Source organism: Hippocampus bargibanti, linkage group LG02 (assembly GCF_051943395.1).
Source record: "Hippocampus bargibanti isolate YZ-2025 linkage group LG02, ASM5194339v1, whole genome shotgun sequence".
Classification (NCBI taxonomy): Eukaryota; Metazoa; Chordata; class Actinopteri; order Syngnathiformes; family Syngnathidae; genus Hippocampus; species Hippocampus bargibanti.
Window position 1 is genome coordinate 33,158,564 of NC_142735.1, and position 15,029 is coordinate 33,173,592.

General features: G+C 40.8%; 2 protein-coding genes and 1 non-coding gene across 4 annotated transcripts in view; 1 reads left to right on the top strand and 2 right to left on the bottom strand.

The window, feature by feature from the left end:
• Nucleotides 1–15,029, bottom strand: part of polr1a (RNA polymerase I subunit A) — a 71,402-nt gene that overhangs the window by 41,862 nt on the left and 14,511 nt on the right. Inside the window, exons 9-14 of one of the 2 annotated variants that reach the window (XM_088991085.1) lie at nt 8,780–8,897; nt 8,564–8,705; nt 7,304–7,471; nt 1,349–1,471; nt 562–789; nt 341–448 (exon numbers count right to left, since the gene is read on the bottom strand). In XM_088991085.1, the coding sequence (XP_088847211.1) occupies nt 341–448; nt 562–789; nt 1,349–1,471; nt 7,304–7,471; nt 8,564–8,705; nt 8,780–8,897 (887 nt within the window). The remainder of the gene's footprint in view (nt 1–340; nt 449–561; nt 790–1,348; nt 1,472–7,303; nt 7,472–8,563; nt 8,706–8,779; nt 8,898–15,029) is intronic. The other variant, XM_088991086.1, reaches the window with a different exon arrangement.
• LOC148902488 (small nucleolar RNA SNORA5) lies at nt 3,672–3,808 on the bottom strand. Its single transcript, XR_016114344.1, has one exon. It is a non-coding gene; the product is annotated as a small nucleolar RNA SNORA5 (small nucleolar RNA).
• LOC148902489 (general transcription factor II-I repeat domain-containing protein 2A-like) lies at nt 12,621–14,773 on the top strand. Its single transcript, XM_089018525.1, has 2 exons — nt 12,621–13,847; nt 13,925–14,773. The coding sequence occupies exons 1-2, from the start codon at nt 13,106–13,108 to the stop codon at nt 14,029–14,031; spliced, it is 849 nt and encodes a 282-aa protein (XP_088874651.1). The 5' UTR covers nt 12,621–13,105; the 3' UTR covers nt 14,032–14,773.

The window sequence follows — 15,029 nt, forward strand, 5'->3', positions numbered from 1 at the left end:
GTAAATAAAACGACTATTGTACAGTACAGTTTATTTCTTTTATTGCGATACAATACCACATTTAATATACATAAATGTGAGGTATATTTTGTGTAGTTTTAAGGCTTATTCAGTAGAAATTTGTGTTTTATGGGGACCTGGGAATGGATTATTCGCATTTTAATGGTTTCTTATGGGAAATGAATGTTTGGAAGACAAACTTTTCGCCTTATACACACTTTCAGGGAACCAATTGAGTTCGTAAGCTGAGGTATTACTGTAAGACGGTTTAAATTCATACTTTAATAGTGAATTGTGATTCATAGTGATTGAAAAGTGTGAACGAAAGAGGTATACAGACCTTCTCTCCAGGCAAAATGCGAGCGCAATGAGCTTGGATGGACGGTCGGTGCAACGTTGGCTGTCTGTTCAACAATAAAACATCTCCGTTCTTTATATGACGGTTCACCTGGAGAAACAAAGACAGACCACTGATTGGGATGACGCTTTGCATTTATGTCCAAATCAAGCCACGTTTACGCAGCAGATTGTCCAACACAATATTCCTATGCACAGACTTACTAATTTCATTGGCATTCTGTGTGGACCTGGACAGGGCGTGAGCAGCTGTTTAGCAACCGCTTCCCTTTGTGCAAAGTTAGTCGGGGACAAGATGGTTCTCCTGCCGTCTTCGCCAATGACCAGAGTGGCGCCCGGGTGGACATTTGGCCCATTCAGGACAGCCTGACGAAGCTCCTTCACATTCCACGGCGTCACGGGCTGTGGGTAGGTCAGCTTTGTTGCAAACACCTGCGCAGACATGAAAAACTGGTCAATAAATTCCCACTCATTTGTCCACATTGGGTTTTCAGAATAATAATGATGATTATCGAATACAGTGATAACTCAGCTCATGAACTTAATTGGTTCCCTGAAAGTGTGTGTAGGGCGAAAAGTTCATCTTCCGAACATTTATTTCCCATAAGATCATTAAAATTAGAATAATCCGTTCCCAGGTCCCCACAAAACATTATTTTCTACTAAATAAACCTTAAAACAACAGAAAAATATTCCTTATTTTATGTATAATACATGCACTATTGGATTGTCATGAAAGAAATAAACGGTACAGTATAATAAAGTCATTTTATTGACGTTTGAGATGGTCGATGTAGTTGCCGCTTAATGATATCCGAGTAAAGTTGACATGATTTCTCCACAATTATACCCTCATTCACACGGTCCCCTGCTAGCTGCTTTTTTTTAATCCAAATCAACAGAAGTTTTTCAACCTCTTCAATTAACTGAGACCGTTGCTTAGACAACACAGAAACACCCTTAGCCACACATAAACCGGAAACAAACAGACCATGGGAATTCCAATTTCATTGGTTCCGATGTACATATCTGGACAGATGACAGATCTTGCAGCATAATCAACTCGTTTTCCCATCATATGTTTCCGGAATAATCCATCCTTTTTCTCCAGGACCTACAAATAACACAGGATAATTACAAATCAGGAACATGACATAAAAAAAAAAATTCTTTAAAAAGCATTTGAAATGACGAGGTAGTCCTTTCAATCTTCTTTCAAGGTGACATGAAACCATTACAACATAAATAATAAATTGCTCACCTGAGCAATGATGTAATTATAGAGTGAATTATCAAAATTATTATACTTTTAATTTAAAACAGATTATTTTCTTAAAAACAGTGTATTGTAGGTGTTCCAATACCTGACATGTTTCGGCGTATACTTCCGCCTTCGTCAGAGTGTCACGGACAGGCAAGTCAGATTTGACTGATTGATAGGTCACGCCCTCAGAGCAACACCAGCTGAAAAAAGGCGCGTCGCAACAACATCCATGACACTCTGACAAGGCTGAGGTATACGCCGAAACATGTCAGGTATTTGAACACCTACAATGCGCTGTCTGTAAGAAAAGAATCTGTTTTAAATTATATATCAAGTAGACAGGATGAACTTAATACAACTATTAAAATTATTCATAAACATTAAAAGCTAGAACAGATGGAAATTGTTCAGGGTATCAGATCTGTGCTGCTTGAAATTTGATGCCATTTTGTATGCTTTAATCCATCCATCCATTGTTTGAACCGCTGAACTCATTCACTACCAGATGATGTGCAAAAATGTATCCACTGCCAGGGTTTTTGTCATTGTCACTTGAATTCCAGGGCCCACAAAATATTGAGTATTAGGACTACATCAACATTCAGTACAGTGTAAGAAAACTTACACTGTCTTATTTAATCAGAAAAAAATAGTTAATTCTTAAAGGACAACCGACACCTCCGGACAAGTTGCGTCCATAATTTGTAAAATGACTTCAAATTGTCACGGTTTAAAGGTGGTGATGGCAGATGTGGATCCCAAAAAGCAGGCAGGAGGGAGCAGGAGGTTGTGTTTGACAAATTGTATTAAAATAAAGTCAACAGGAACAAAATCTAAAACATTAAAATCATTTGAATAGAAAAATACAAAGTATCAAAAGAAAACCAAGAGTAAAAGTCCGCCAAGGTTCAACAAACACATGCACAGCATACAATGCATACAAAGCACACAACAATGACCCGACAGCGAATGGTCGTGCCAGGAGTCCTTTTGAGTGTCACTGATTGGGAACGACCAGCACCTGCAAGGCAGCAGGCAGGGCTGGCAGCGTTACCCATTGGTCGCCAATCCGAACGTGGAAGTCTGCCACTGATCGGGTCGACCAGCACCTGTGCAAGTGCAGGCGGGGCCGACAGTGCCACCCGTTGGTCACCAATCAAATCATGACACAAATGACTTCTACTGAGCGTATTTTACAAAGACTCCACGGGACATAGCTATTTTTTACCTTTTAAGACTTGCGCTGAATATTAAGGAAGTATTCTTTTCGAGTCGATGAAGATGCCCTAAGTGACGTTACTGAAGGAGAAAGCGACACACAATGCATTTTGGGTACTTTTCTGATCGCGAAATTAGAAGGAAAACTACATAAATAATGCGATGGTGAATCGCTGTGTGTCGCAGCCAATTGCGGTAACACACGAAGAAGATGTAAGTTGACACAAATTCTTGTGCGCCATCTTGTACATTTTCTGGGCGCTACATTGGAGTCCAGACGGCTCAAATTGATACGGAAGGACTTCTTTAATCGATTGCAAACATTTATGCTTTCCTCTTCACAACTATTTGAATCATATTCAGAACTGGATGAGTAACAAGAAAGCAACTTCTCCGAATCTGAACTCTCTGAAGTCATTGTTTTGATTCTGGAGCAAGGCAGTGTGTGACCAATAGTGAGGCCACGAACAAGGGGGCGGGACTTTCTGGATCTGCCCAGTTCTGAGCTCATTTTGTCGAGTCATTCTTATTGATGTTTTGCATTTCATTAAAAATATCAGCCTGCGTGTTTTGGTTATTTTAGATGCTATAAAACGTTTTTTGGATGTCAGTTAGGAAACAAAAAAAAATGTGTCGATTGTCCTGTAATCCAAGTGTGTTTTATTTCCACATTTTATGAAAAAAAAAAGAACAATCATTCGCGGGTTTTACAGCTCTACTTCGCAAGTAGAATGCTAACCTAATGTTCAAATGCCGTCAGGGAAGGCCTAAATTATGCAGATAAACAATATGACAAAAAAACTGTCCATTAAGAATAGATGACAAAGTATTTTAGTGTGTGTAGTAAAAAGTTCTCCTCAATGCCCTTATGATGAGACAATGGGGCTCAGCTACTACACTTTTACTGTGGCAGCCATTTTGGCCAGTGGCAAACACTGAAGAGGATGCACTGAATTTGACAAGGCTGCTATTTTGTGCATGTTCATTTAATACCGTCAGAAAATGATGACTGCAATATGGGCAATTTGCATACCTGCCAACTCCTGAAACCAGAAAAACCTCGTAATACGCCAAGGTCAGGTGGCCAAACGATTTTTAACATTACAGCTACAGTGATGAGAAGGTTTCTTCGGCCGTCATCTGTACAATTTTGAAGGTTTCGGACGTTTCGCCTCTTATCCAAGAGGCTTCGTCAGCTAACTAAAGTCTGACTGGTCGTATCGGCCCTATTTATATATCCCTAATGTCCAGGCATGGCGGCGCCGGACACAGCTATGATAGGTCCCTACTCTCAGGTTGGGGGGAGCAGAGGACCCCTGATTGTTCCTACATTCCTGACTAACGACTGGCCCATTTCCCCCACTCCCACCGGTATCACCTCATCAGCATTATGAATGTTGCCTAACCTGTTTTGCCTAAGTAGGCTATTGTATGAACGATTCAAATTGAACCTCACCCCACCAGACCGGTTTAAATACCAATAATTCTCAAGATACAAAAAGGAGAGAAGTAGCAGTACCTTACATTGCAGGAGTTTCTGAAAAATTAAGAGTCCTTTGGCAACATAAAATTCCTACTTATTTTAAACCGATAAACACGTTAAGGCAAAAATTAGTGCATCCAAAAGATAGGCTACCAAATGAAAAACAAAGTAATGTAGTTTATTCCATACATTGTAAGAATGAAAATTGTAAAGAGCAGTACATTGGGGAGACTCAACAAATTCTCAAAAAAAGACTTTATCAACATCGCAGGGATAATACAAGTGGGCCTCAATCGGCAGTACATTTGCACCTAAAAGCTAGCAACCACTCATTGGACGACAATGAGGTTAAAATCTTAGCGAAAGAACACAGATGGTTTGAAAGGGGGGTAAAAGAAGCGATTCTTATAAAACAACAAAATCCTTCTTTAAACCGGTCTGGTGGGGTGAGGTTCAATTTGGATCGTTCATACAATAGCCTGCTTAGGGAAAACAGGTTAGGCAACATTCGTAATGCAGGTGGGAGTGGGGGAAATAGGCCAGTCGTTAGTCCGGAACGTAGGAACAATCAGGGGTCCTCTGCTCCCCCCAACCTGAGAGTAGGGACCTATCATAGCTGTGTCCGGCGCCACCATGCCTGGACATTAGGGATATATAAATAGGGCCGAGACGACCAGTCAGACCTTAGTTCGCTGACGATGGATAGGAGGCGAAACGTCCGAAACCTTCAAAATTGTACAGATGTCGGCTGAAGAAACCTTCTCATCGATGGACCACTCCTGTACGACTGAGAGCTTACACAGACGTACAGCTACAGTGATACCTCAGCTTCCGGAAACGTGTGTGTGTAAGGTGAAAAGTTCATCTGCCAAACATTTATTTCCCATAAGAAACCATTAAAATGAGAATAATCCGTTCCCATGTCCCCATAAAAAATCATTTTCTACGGAATAAGCCTTAAAGGACAACCGACACCATTTTTTGTTTCCTAACTGACATCAGAAAAACGTGTTATAGCATCTAAAATACCCAAAACATGCAGTATGATATTTTTATTGAAATGCAAAACACCAATAAAAATGACTTAAAGTGTGCTAAATCTGCAAAAAATTGAGCTGCGAATTGGGCATTTTCAGAAAGTCCCCACCCCAGTTTGTGACGTCACGCCAAGACGTCTTGCCCTGCTCGAGAATCAAAACAATGGCTTCAGATTCGGAGAACATGCTTTCTTGTTACTCATCCAGTTATGAATATGATTCAAATAGTTCTGAAGAGGAAAGGATAAATGTTTACAATCGATTAAAGAAGGTATTCCGGGTCATTTTGAGGCATCAAGACTGATGTGTAGCGTCCCAGAAGATAGCGCTAGAGCTCCGTAGGAAATGGGCTGATTTGTCTGCTTGGAATTTGTGTCAGCGAATACCAAATAGTTGTCTTGGTGCAACACACAAGGATTCACCATCGCGTTATTTATGTGTTTTCCTTCTAATTTCGCCAACACGGATCAACACAAAGTTTTCAGCCCAAACAAAGTGTTGGGGTAATTCGCCATACAAACATCTCTAAACATCGCTCTCTAATCTTTGTTTACATTTTGGACTTCCTGATATGTCATATCCTGCCTTCCTTTACATGATGTCACATCCTTTCGCAGAAGAGGTAGAAAAGCAACATACAGGAGCTGCTGGAAAGGCAGCAATTCTCGTGGCGCGATCTCGAAGTCAATATAACAAAAAATGTTCAATTCCTATATAAATTTGTGAATGAGTTAATGATTCGATGAATCCCTTATCTACACCAAGTGAATTTATTATTACTATCAGAAATTTGGTGTGATTTATAGGATCATACAGGTCGATTTGATATCCCGCGTTACAAGTGTGCTATAGCCAAACTGTTTGGGTGCATGAGAATTTATCACAATTAAAAGAATACATTTAAAAAATGAAAACAGTATCTGTACTCCACTGTTGTGATAGTAAATACAGTGATACCTCAGCTTACGAATGCTTTAGCTCACCAACTTTGCGCTTTACGAACATTAAATTCGCGAGCATATAGTCTTGGCTGACAAACTAATTTTTAGTGGATTAAGAAGAAAGAAGAAACCAGACCACACAGCGCCGTGGTCACCGTGGTGGACGGCGGACTAGTTTTCGGTAGATGAACACCAAACCATATGGTCGAAAAGCGCCATGGTGGCTGGGTGTTTTACTAATTTTACTAGTTTTCTTTGAGTGCAGACGTGGTTTGCTATCGAGTGGAGTACTTTGCTATTATGGGACCGGAAAAGACCCCACCACAGGCTAGTGTTAAGCCAAAGAGGACACACTGACGGTCGAGCAGAAGAATGACATCATCGAAAAACACCAACGAGGTGTGCGTTTGTATGATTTAGTGTCCCAGTACCAGTACGCTAAGTCAACCATTGCTACGTGTGGCTAAGGGTTGTCTAAGCAACGGTCTCAGGCAATAAAGAGGTTGAAAAACTTCTGTTGATTTAGATTAAAACAAAGCAGCTAGCAGGGGAAAGCATGAGTGAGGGTATTTTCGCAGAGAAAGCACGGCAACTTCACTCGGATATCATCAAGAGGACACTACATCAACGACTACCACAAAGGTCAATAAAACCACTTATTTATACAGTGCAGTTTATTTTGTTAATTACAATACAATAGTACATTTATAATACAAAAAAAGGTCTATTTTGTGTAGTTTTAAGGCTTATTTAGTAGAAAATGATGTTTTATGGGGACCTGGGAATTTTAATGGTTTCTTATGGGAAATAAATGTTTGGAAGACAAACCTTTCACCTGACACACACTTTCTAGGAACCAATTAAGTTCGTAAGCTGAGGTATCACTGTAGTATTATCCCTCAAGTCGTGAGTTTGGGCAGATATTTATGATTGTAAATGACACACTGAAGGCGGTTTGTATTTCGGTCTGGTCGCTGATGTTGGCTTCTTTTGAACAACGTACCTGTCTGATTCCTGGGTACTTTTCCGCCGTTATTTTGTCCATGTCGCTGTCAAACACAATGTTGACATGTGTCTGAAGGCGAATCCACATGTTGTAAAGTTTATCCGTTAATGTTGCCCCGGGAATCTCCGCGAGAAAAGATCGGTCCACCACTTCTGCAGCCTGGGTCTGATAAAATAAGGCAAATTGAAACAAAAAGTCAAAATGAAGACATGTTTGCCCCTTAAAGGACAACCGACGTCTCCGGACAAGTTGTGCCCATAATTTGTAAAATGGCTTCAAATGACTTGGCTTCAAATGACTTCTATTTTAATAAGATTCCACCGCATATAGCTATATTTTACGTTTTAAGACTCGCGCTGAACATTCAGGAAGTCTTGTTTTTGAGTTGGTGACGAGTCCTCACGTGACGTCAGAAAAGGACCGCCTCTTGACCGTAAAAACGACGCATTGTAGCGTCTTTCCATCACGTCAATGTAGTTTGCTGTAATGTTTTTTTTTTTTTTTTAACCGTGTGTTACATCCAAAAGGCGCCAGCAGTGGGAGTCCAAGCTCCATGGAACAAATTTATCAGCCTGTGGAAACGGGCTGATTCCTTCCTCACAGCTCGGTGGCCATTTTCTTGCCTGTTGTTGGGTGTGACATTCCCCCCCGCCCGTTTGCCTCAAAATGACACGGAATAAATTCTTTCATCGATTGCAAACATCTATGCTTTCCTCTTCAGAACTATTTGAATCATATTCATAACTGGACGTGTAACAAGAAAGCATATTATCCGAATCTGAAGCCATTGTTTTTATTCTCCAGCAATGCAAGACGTCTTGGCGTGACGTCACGAACTGGGGGCGGGACTTTCTGAAAAATGCCCAATTCGCAGCTCAATTTTTTGCAGATTTTGGACACTTTAAGTCATTTTTATTGGTGTTTTGCATTTGTATAAAAATATCATACTGCATGTTTTGGGTATTTTAGATGCTGTAAAACGTTTTTCTGATGTCAGTTAAAAAACAAAAAAATGACGTCGGTTGCCCTTCAAATAATAATCATAGTATATTTCATTTCTGAGCGCCTTTCAAAACTCTCAAGGTCACTATACAGTCACAGGATAAATGTTTCTGTGGGTGAGCAGTGGCAGCCACATGCGCCGGCTCACTCAACTCTGAAGTAATTCAAATAGATAGAAAGCTAGCTAGCTGTCCACCTAGCTATCTACATATCTTGATAGCTATCTATTAGCTATCTTGCTAAACAAAATCTTACCTCATCGACTTGAGTATCTTTCTCAGCAGCCATGAGAGAAAGCAGTTTTCTTACGATTGTACTATCCTTCATGACGGCTTGCATGTTGACCGTATGACCGTTGGTAAACATCTGGTCACCCAGTCGATTGACTGGTCGATATCTGAAGAAGATTTTAAAGTCACATACCGGAAGCAAAACCATGGACATATGTTCATTCAAGTGGTGGTGTTGTACCTCGAAGGTGGAACAACCATCAATTCCAGAAAGAAGAGATCAGGAGAAAAACTTTTCTCCTCACCGTCTGATCCAGAGTTGACCACCAACCCAGAGAATAGACAATTCAGAAAAAAACCTGGAAAAAAAAGAGAAATTGGTTATATTGAGAAAGACATTCAAATTCCCATTACTGGAGCCTAAGAGTCATAGAATGGCAACACATGGGCACATATTAACTCATTCACAGCCATTCCCAAATTTATTCGGGAATTGAAAAGCATGACATGGAGCACCAGTCCCGAATTTATTCAGGTTTATCATCATTTTTTTTGTGAGGGGTGCCATTAAAGCTCCGCTCAGACCTCTGGTAATGTTTTTCCCTCCCACGAGGTTCCCAGAGTATGTAAGGGGAAAAGTGTGTATCCCAAACATTAATTTCCCATAGAAACCATTAAAATGAGAATAATCGGTTCCCAGGGCCCCATAAAACATAATTTTCTACTTTTCTAAGCCTTAAAACTACACAAAATATACCTTATTTTATGTATAATAAATGTGCTATGGTATTGTAATTAAAAAAACACAGTACTGTACTATTTACCTTTGTGATAGTCCGTCTGTGTAAGCTCTCAGTCGTACAGGAGTGGTCCATTAATGAGAAGGTTTCTTCAGCCGTCATCTGTACTTCTTTGAAGGTGTCGGATGTTGCGCTTCTTATACAAGAGGCTTTGTCAGCGAACTACATTTAAATTTAGTTTGCTGACAAAGCCGAACTAAATTTAAATTTAGTTTGCTGACGGAGCCTCTTGGATAAGAAGCGAAACGTTCGACACCTTCAAAGTACAGGTGACGGCTGAAGAAACCATCTCATCTTTGTGATAGCATTGATGGCTTGATGGAATGGAGTGATACATGCAGTGAGCCCTTAACATACGAACACCTTACATTAAGAACTTTTCATCTTACGAACGTCAAATTTATGAAAATTAAACCTTATAATAAGCACTATTTTCATAATACACACCCACCACGGCTGGTCCATCAAGCACACGACCTTCGGATCTGGCGGAGTGATCTTCGGCGGAGGGACACGACCGAACAGCGCTCCAGCCGGCGCTACTTTCCACACCCCATCTCATTGAATTCACACGTCGATCGCCTACTTGGATCTTTTTGCTGATAATTTTACTATGATGGGACCGAAAAAAAAAACACCACAGGCTCGTCTTCAGCCCAAGAAGACACAAAATAAAATCACCGTCGCTGAGAAGAAGGAGATAATTGAAAAACACGAACGAGGTGTGCGTTTGTGAGATTTTGCCTGGAAGTTCGGCGCTTATTGAGGATTTTAAAGCCAGTAACTGATGGTTCGAGAACATCTGAGGAGGAGATGGCTGCAGCATCAAGTGAGCTCATAAAGGAAATGTTGGCAAAGTGGAATGATGTGCAGGCTTTTACCGAACAGTTCCATTCAGAAAAGACTGTGGCTATGACAATCAACATGATGAACAATAATGTGATGCCTCAGCTTCGTAAGACCTTACAAGTCAGAAAGCAACAGGTGTCAATTAAGAGGTTTTTAATCAGCAAAAATGATGAGGAGTATCCAAAGAAAAAAGAACAGAAGCCACACCAGAGGTTAAGTTACCAACAGTCCTGATGGAAGGCGACTCTCCTTCCATAAGCCATCAACGACCATCAAAAAGGTAAATAAAACCTCTTTCCAAACAGCAATTCCCTTTGACCTCCAACGCCATTCCATAAAGCCATCAATGACCATCACAAATGTCTTTCATTATAATACAATAGCACATTATACATAGAATAACTTATGTTGTGTGTAGTTTTAAGGCTTATTTAGTTGAAAAGTATATTTTATGGAAAACCGGGAACGGATTATTCCCATTTTAATGGTTTCCTATGGGAAAAACATTTTTTGAGATACACACTTTTCGCCTTACACACTGTCTGGGAACCAATTAACTTCGTAAATTGAGTTCTCACTGTATTGAGGAATGATTCCTAGGAAGCTTTGGCAGCTTTATCGCCAGAACTGGCTGGCTCACCATGACGAATGACACTATGAATCCCTGTACGACGCTTAGTTCTCGAGCCATCCGTGGATAGACTTGAAATCATCAATTGATGACGAACTTCCGGTTTGCCTCTTGACGAGATCCAAATGTAGTTGCCATGCTTTCTCTGCGATAATTTTACCGAGTTCCTCATCAATTGCGTTCTGTTTCGCTGGGTTGATAGTAATTTCATCTGTGCTGTATGTCATGCATATTAGCATATTTGACAATAAAGCTGACTTTGACTTTTTTGCATCAAGTGTACAGATGGCTTGTGCGGGTTATTTGTGGAGCCTCATTGATGGGATATTTTAACCTTGCAGTCAACACTCTGCCTTTGAACTATTAATAAAGTTGAAAAGAGTCTAAATTTCAATGTTTTCAATGCATTTTCTCACTCTCTGTCGTCTGCCTATCTATTTTTATTTGCAGCTGTGTTTCTTTAACCCTCCCTCACTGCTGCGTTCTTGACCAATCACGTGTGGCTTTAATCATTTTTATTTTCAACTCTGTGTTTCTGTAACCCCTCCACTGCCACATTCTTGACCAATCACGTGTGGCTTTAATCTATTTTTATTTGCAGTTCTGTGTTTCTGTACCCCCCCCCCCCCCCCCCACTGCTGTGTTCTTGACCAATCACGTGCGACTTTAATCTATTTTAGTTGCAGTTCTGTGTTTCTGTAACCCCCCGCCCCCTCACTGCTGTGTTCTTGACCAATCACGCAGCCTTAACCGAAGACTGGGGCGGGGAATACAGGACAAAAAAAAAAATATTTCCTGACACATAACGACACATCAATCATTGTGGCACTCCCGTGTGTATGCCGAAATATTGTTCATATGCCAAGATTAAATCCTCGTGAATTTAACATTCGTAAGCCGAAAAGTTCATTAGCCAAGGTGTTCGTAAGCCAAGGTATGACTGTATATTGTTATATTAGAATCAGAAAGCCTTCCATAGTCCCACAATGGGGAACTTTGCAGTCCACAGCAGCAATTTTAAAGTCGGGGGGTGAAAAGATAAAACATTCTGAGCATAATAAAAACTGTCAGAGGACTGAGGCGCATACTGTAACAGTGCATAAAAAACTGTAGATCAGGGGTCACCAACACGGTGCCCGCGGGCACCAGGTCGCCCCTAAGGACCACATGAGTCGCCCGCAGTTCTAAAAATAGCTCAAATAATGCTGAACACCGGTGAGCTGCATCAACTTTTTTGCTATTGTTCTTTAAAACACATTATAAAAAAACGCATTAAATAAAAAGTAAAAAATTAGAAAAAAATCTTCTTATTTATGTTTTGGTTTCCTCCAACCAGGGCTGTTGGCTCAATGGTAGAAGGCTCAGCTCAGAGATCCGATAGCGTGAGTTTGATTCCCGATGCCCACGCTTATTTCTAAAAAAATGAGTGGGCTAGCAGACCCAGAACATCTTAGATCAAGATCAAAATGATTAGTCAAAGCACCGATCGGATCGTGTATGGCAGGGTGATCCCCAAAAGGTGATTCTCTTTGGTTAGGTTATGTGGACATTGTTTCCCCTTATGTATATGTTCCATCCAAAATTTCAAGTCCGACTCCCCCAGATATGAATAAATAATACACCATGTTTTTTTTTTCCTCCAACCATACGCTTTCGCGCTTTGACTACCGACAGGCAACAATATAAAAAAAAAAGGCCTTGAAAAGTGTTTAATATAAATCAACTTTGACCTAGTATAGTTGAAAGGTCAGTAATGTGGACATGCGTAAACCGCGGAGTTTGTGGAGAGCTAGCGGGGGCAGCGAGAACGAGAGGAGTTAACCCCAAAAATGGCTGAAAAAAGAAAGAAAACGTATCATTTTCACGATGACTGGGAGGTAGTTTTTTTTACCACTGTGAAAGGATCCTGCGTGTGTATTATTTGCGGGGCGACTGTGGCGACGGCAAAGCGGCACAATGTGGAGAGACATTTCACAACGTGTCACAAAAGCTACCATGCTAACTACCCACCGGGCAGCGCACTACGAGCGGAAAAATCCCGTGAGTTAAAAGCAGCGTTGCGCAAACAGCAGTCTTTTTTCACGAGACCGGTTAAAAACTCCCAAAAAGCAACAGAAGCCTCGTTTAGAGCTACGGAATTCTTGCTAAAGAAAAAGAAAGCTTTTTCAGACGGGGAGGTTGTCAAGGAAGCAATGATGTTAATTGCTAAAACTATACACTTAAAGACGAGAAGTATGGAACCGATGTACTCTCCACTCTCTCCGATGTTCAACTCGGCGCAACTACAATGGTAAGAGTTTCGGCGATGTCTGGGAACTTGGCAGACCAGCTCGACCGGGATCTGGCGAGATGCGGGTGGTTTAGCATCCAGTGTGACGAGTCGGTGGACAGTAGCAGTACGGCGCAGCTGATGGTCTTCATCCGGATGGTGTTTGATGATTTCTCCACCAAAGAAGAACTTCTGACAATACTACCCCTGAAGACAACTACGAGGGGAGTTGACATCTATAACGCGGTCAAGGAGTTTTGGGTGGAGAAAAAGGTGCCGCTGGAAAAGCTAGTATCAATGACTACAGATGGGGCTCCTGCTATGGTCGGCCGACACACAGGATTCATCGCTCTCTGTAAAGGTGACTCAAACTTCCCAAACTTTCTGCATTACCACTGCATTATTCACCAGCAGGCCTTGTGTGCAAAAGTGATCGGCTTTGAGCACGTAATGATTCCCGTCGTAAAGATCATTAACAGCATCCGCTCCAAAGCTAAACAGCACAGAACATTCAAGGAACTTTTGGAGGAGCTGTCAGCTGAATATGGTGACCTGCTACTACACACAGAAATACGATGGCTCAGCAGGGGATGGATTTTGCTTCGTTTTTTGTCACTTTTGGGTGAAATCAAAGAGTTCATGCAGTCCAGAGGTGAGGACACCTCGCTGCTGGAGGACACTGAGTGGACACTTGATCTTGCATTTTTGACAGACATTACTGGGAAACTGAACAGTTTGAACTGTGAGCTGCAAGGCAAAGGTAAAACCATTACTGATATGATTAGTGCTTTAAATGCATTTAAAGCTAAGATAAACATTTTCTCTGTGCACTTACAGAGAAAAAAAGGCGCTGCACTTTCCCGCTGTGCAGACGATGCAGAAAGACAATGCTTCTGCATCTGAGGCCTTTGACAAAGTTGCAGAAAAGTACTCTCAGGTCATAAACAGAGTTGGGCAAGAGTTTGAGAAATGGTTTTGTGACCTCGATCAGCTTGAGCCATGTGTGTCGTTCATTTCTAATCCTTTCATGAACGTGGACATATCATGTATTGCTTAACAGTTAAGTGCAATGTTCAGCCTGTATGCTGAACAGCTAGAGATGGAAATTGTAACACTGCAAAATGACCTCCCCCTCAAAGCCCATCAGACTGCACCAACTTTTTGGTGCTTTATTGACACAGAAAAGTACAGTGGTGTATGCACAGCAGCTATGAAGGTTGCAAGCCTGTTTGGTTCAACTTATCTTTGTGAATCAGCCTTTTCTGACATGAATTTCATCAAGAACAAACACAGAACACGGCTCACTGATTCACATCTACAAGACTCACTCAGAGTTGCAGTGTCAAGTTACACACCAGAGTACAACACACTGGTGAAAAGCATGCAATGCCAGGCTTCCCACTAACTGACAAAGAAACAGATAACAGATTTGGTGTCCAGTTCAAAGTGTGATATAAATTGTTTAAAAATCTGACTGTTAATTTTTTAGTTCTTGTATTTTTGTATTTAATTGAGTCATACAAACACTGGATATGATGTTTTCATCCAAAGTGCTATGGACTTTGCATGCCAGGGGCGTCCTTCCCAAAGTAGTGCATGATTTGTCAAAAAATGTAAGTGGTTAGTTAAAATGAGACTTTTTCTTTTCCTACAAAAGTGATCATTTGAAAAAGTTTCGCTTAAAGAAAATATAAAATAAAGTGTTGCACATTGATTTTAATCTCTTTATATATTGTGAGAAATCATTTAACATGATCAGTTTCTTCACATAGAGAAATATCACTAATTATTAATAATAACATAGATTTGAAGGTAAATTGAGCAAATTGGCTATTTCTGGCAATTTATTTAAGTATGTATCAAACTGGTAGCCCTTCGCATTAATAATTCCCAAGAAGTAGCTCTTGGTTTCAAAAAGGTTGGTGACCCCTGCTGTAGATGT

Coding starts and splice junctions, on each gene's coding strand:
- LOC148902489 (XM_089018525.1), top strand. CDS start 13,106: ATGGTAAGAGTTTCGGCGATGTCTGGGAACTTGGCAGACCAGCTCGAC. Junction 13,848..13,924: donor CTGTGAGCTGCAAGGCAAAG/GTAAAACCATTA, acceptor GTGCACTTACAG/AGAAAAAAAGGCGCTGCACT.